Genomic DNA, 4768 nt, shown 5'->3' on the forward strand with positions numbered 1-4768 from the left:
CCTTTTTTTTTTTTTTTTGCTATGTAATATCAAGCATGACTAGAAACTTGAATTTTCTAGCTACAGCATCCCAATATTCAGATTCTGTATTTATGGGTATAAACAAGCAAGGTCAGCAGACATTGTAGCTTTCTGACTATAATAGCATTCCAGTGCCTAATCTTCAGCATCATAAATGTGGGGCAGTAATTCAAGGGGCAGCAGCCTCCTGGTTCCCCTTCCTCTTGACTCTTTTAAAGGTTGTGCCTCCCAAGGTAGGTCAGGTCCAAGATGTTGCTCCTAGAGTAATTTGGAAAGGTTGAGATCAGTGTTCATAGCCCCAGTTCTTCCAACACTATTACAGACTCTTAATTATCTGTATTATTTACATTTTGGCTTAAAATTGAGTAGCTTCGATTTTCCATGAGTGAACACTAACATTACATACTCACCACAATTTTGTTTTCATTATTTGAGGAGAGATAACATTAAAGTTTATTTTTCTCTCTTTCTCTAGCTAGAATTAATGAATTTAGTTAGTACTATGAATGTGCACAAAATATTTTCATCTTAAAATAACTGTTGTGTTAATTAAGGCTTTGGTAAAAGATAGCATCACTTACACAGAATATGTCTTTAAATTAAAGTTCAGCAAATTTCAAGTGGTTTTAAGGCAGGGGGATTTAGTTCAATGGCCAAGTCAAAGTAGAGTTGAGAGACTAATGAAACAAGAAAAAATAAAGAAAGGATACAATAATAGGTCAGCACAAATATTCTCTGTCTTCAGGGAAACAAACACATAAATTCTATTCTAATTAGAGAATGTGACAGCTTTATGGGTATGAAACAGAGAAAAACATGTTCTATTGTAAGATATGTACTTTTAAATCAGTTTAACTGAATTAAGAAAGCACTTACAGTGTATCTTTATATTATCAGTTTGGGAATAGAATTAATATTTTAATATAAATGCACTTTTCTTATGCTGTTATAATTCAGTTCCATCTGAAATGTTTCCTAATATTTATATATACATCCCGGAGTTGAACTTAACCTAAAGTCAGATATACTCTCATATATTTCAGCAATTGACACCTTACATGATAGAAATTCTTTTTTAGTTTAATTTACATATATTTTTCCTAAACCTCATTTCAGAGCCCTGCAGAAAACTCAATGAGTGCTTCAAAACTTCCAGTGAAAATCCCTTAGTAATTAAAAAGGTAAAGAAACAACTATTTACAGCTATCTATTTAATTGGATTCTGTCATTTCCTTTTCTTTTCTTCACATATCTTTCTGAAAAGTCACTACATTGCACAATATTTTTAAAGCTTTACTAAAATATAACTAACATGATATAAAAAGCATATATTCAAAATACACAAGTTGATTTGACACATCCAGGAAACTAGCACTCCAATCAAGAGAATCTGCATATATGTGTATGTATGTACGTATATATTAACCCCCAAAGTCTCCTCATGACCACAGCACTCCCAAAGCACTTTATATCACTTGGATTTAAAATTTTTATACAAATGAAATAAAATAATGAGTTCTCCTTTAAAATCTGATTTAACTCAGCATGATTATTTTAAGATTCATTCATGTTGTTTTGTGCATCAATAATTCATTCTTTTCTATTGCTGAGTAGTATTTAATTTTATGATTGTCTCACAATTTGTTTATCTGTTTGCCTATATTTTTTAATATTTACAAAGCTAATATGAACATTTGTGTAAAAGTCTTTCTATAGATATGTACTGTCTTTTCTTTTGGGAGTGGAATAACTTGAGTCTCATAGGAATTTTATGTTTAAACTTTTAAGAAATGGCCACTGTGTTTTCCAAAGTAGTTGTAGCATTTCACCTCCCACTGTAAGTAAATAAGAATTTCCTTTCTTCCATAGACTTTCAAAACTTAGTTTTGGTCACTCTTTTTATTTTTAACCAATTTAGCTGGTAAATAGTGGTAGTTTATTGTGGTTTTTATTTCCATTTTCTTAATGACTAATGAGGTTGACATCTTTTCATAATCTTATTTGTCATACATATATCCTTTTACAGGAAGTATATGTTCAAATCTTTTGCCTATTTTTGACATTGGGTTGTTGGTCTTTTGTTATAATTTATAAAATTTCTTTTTATATTTCAGTTATAAATCTTATATCACAACACATATGCACATTTTGCAAAAGTTTTCTTCTAGTATGATACTTGCTTATTTTGTGTATCAGTGTTTTTGAAAAAAACCCATAAAATTTATAATTTTGATGACACTGAAATGCATAATTTTTGTATTATAGTTTCAAATCTGCCTGGTGTTTATCTCTATTGTACCTTAGTGCAATGGCTGAACTTCTAGAACACTGTTGAACAGAAGTGATGAGAGCAGACATCCTTGCCTGGAGTCTGAACAAAGGGGAAAACATTCAGACTTTAACCATTAAGTACAATGAAGTTTACTTTATTCATAGATGCATTTCATATGGTGGAAGAAATGTTTTTATATTTATAGAGCTTTATCAGAAACAGGGGATGAATTTTGCCAAATGCATTTTCTGCATATGAGACGATCACATAATCTTTCTTTTCAGTCTGTTAATATAGTGAATTAATTACATGGGTTTAACTTTCAAACATTAAACCAACCTTGAATTCCTGGTGAAAACTTTATTTGGTTATGATATGCTATTCTTTTAAATATAAAATTTTTAAAAATATTTTGTTTATGTTCATGAACAATATTTGTAGTTTTTTTTCTTTCTTTTTTTTTTTTTGGAGGGTGGGTGGCAGGAATTGAACTCAGGGGCACTCAATCACTGAGCCACATCCCCAGCCCTATTTTGCATTTTATTTAGAGACAGGATCTCACTGAGTTGCTTAGCACTTCACTTTTACCAAGACTGGTTTTGAACTCTAGGTCCTCCTGCCTCAGCCTTTTTCATGACTATATAATCTATACCAATGTTTGTTCTTTCATTACTTATATCAGTAATTCGTGTCTCTTTCTTGATGTGTCTAGTTAAAGATTTACCTGTTTAACTGATCTTCTTAAAGAATCAGAGTTTCAGACAGGCATAGTGACACACCCGTGTAATCCTAGCTGCTCAGGAAACTGAGGCAGGAGGATCATGAGTTCAAGCCAGCCTCAACAACTTATTGAGGCCCTAAGCAATTCACCCTCTCTCTAAATAAAATACAAAAGGACTAGGGTTATGGTCAGTGATTGAACACCCTGGGTTCAATCCCTAGTACCAAAAAAAAAAAAGCAATTGGGATTTCATTTCATTGATTATCTCTATTGTTTCTTCAATTCTATTTAATTGATTCTGGCTTCCACCTTTATATATGGTAAAAACTTTTTAAATTTCTTCTTTGACCCATGGATTACTTATTAATTCCACTCTAGTTAGAGAACATACATTGCATTCTTTGAAACATTAAATTTATTGAGAATGGTTATATAAACCAAAGCATGGTCAATTAATTATTTTCCATTTTCCCATGAAAATAATTTTTATTCTGCCGCTTTTGGGTACAATGTAATATAATCACCAATAGGTTATGTTGGTTGATATCATTGCCCAAGTCTTCTACAGTCATTACTGATTTCCTATCTACTTTTTCTATAAATTATTGAGGAAAGGGTATTAAAATTTCTGACTATAATTATGGATTCCTATATTTCTCTTATCGTTTCTGTCAATTTTAATCATATATTTTAACCTCTTATTAAGGAGTATAACTGTTAAGGTTTGCTATGTTCTTGGGATGAATTGATCTTTCTATCATTAAAAAATTACTATTTTTACTCCTGATGCTATTCTTTGCTTTGAAATCTACTTTAGACTTCAGACTTTCTATTTCTTCTTGAATCAATTTTAGCAAAACATCCTTTTTCTAAAAATTGTTATCTAAATTCTCAAATTTATTGGAAAAGTTATACATAGTGCTCTTATAATCTTGTAAGAATATCTTCAGAATTTGTAAGAGGTACCCTTTTACAACATGTCATTATTTTTCTTGATTAATTTTAACAGAAGTTTTTATGTATTTTATTTTTATTTTTTTTTTTAATTTTTTATTGTTGGCTGTTCAAAACATTACATAATTCTTGATATATAATATTTCACACTTTGATTCAAGTGGGTTATGAGCTCCCATTTTTACCCCAAATACAGATTGCAGAATCACATCAGTTACACATCCATTGATTTACATATTGCCATACTAGTGTCTGTTGTGTTCTGCTGCCTTTCCTATCCTCTACTATCCCCCCTCCCCTCCCCTCCCCTCGCCTCTTCTCTCTCTGCCCCCCCTACTGACATTCATTTGTCCCCCTTGTATTATTTTTCCCTTTCCCCTCACTTCCTCTTGTATCTACTTTTGTATAACTCTGAGGGTCTCCTTCCATTTCCATGCAATTTCCCTTCTCTTTCCCTTTCCCTCCCATCTCTCATCCCTATTTAATGTTAATCTTCTTCTCATGCTCTTCGACCCTACTCTGTTCTTAGTTACTCTCCTTATATCAAAGAAGACATTTGGCATTTGTTTTTTAGGGATTGGCTAGCTTCACTTAGCATAATCTGCTCTAATGCCATCCATTTCCCTGTAAATTCTATGATTTTGTCATTTTTTAATGCAGAGTAATACTCCATTGTGTATAAATGCCACATTTTTTTTATCCATTCATCTATTGAAGGGCATCTAGGTTGGTTCCACAGTCTTGCTATTGTGAATTGTGCTGCTATGAACATCGATGTAGCAGTGTCCCTGTAGCATGCT

General features: G+C 31.8%; 1 protein-coding gene across 1 annotated transcript in view; it reads left to right on the plus strand.

Annotated features, from left to right (window-relative positions):
* Positions 1 to 4768, plus strand: part of CUNH4orf17 (chromosome unknown C4orf17 homolog) — a 114501-nt gene that overhangs the window by 97281 nt on the left and 12452 nt on the right. The window contains exon 5 of the mRNA XM_015484584.2: positions 1138 to 1202. Coding sequence (XP_015340070.1) covers positions 1138 to 1202 — 65 coding nt within the window. The remainder of the gene's footprint in view (positions 1 to 1137; positions 1203 to 4768) is intronic.

The sequence above is a fragment of the Marmota marmota genome, unplaced genomic scaffold (genome assembly GCF_001458135.2).
Source record: "Marmota marmota marmota unplaced genomic scaffold, marMar, whole genome shotgun sequence".
NCBI lineage: Eukaryota > Metazoa > Chordata > Mammalia > Rodentia > Sciuridae > Marmota > Marmota marmota.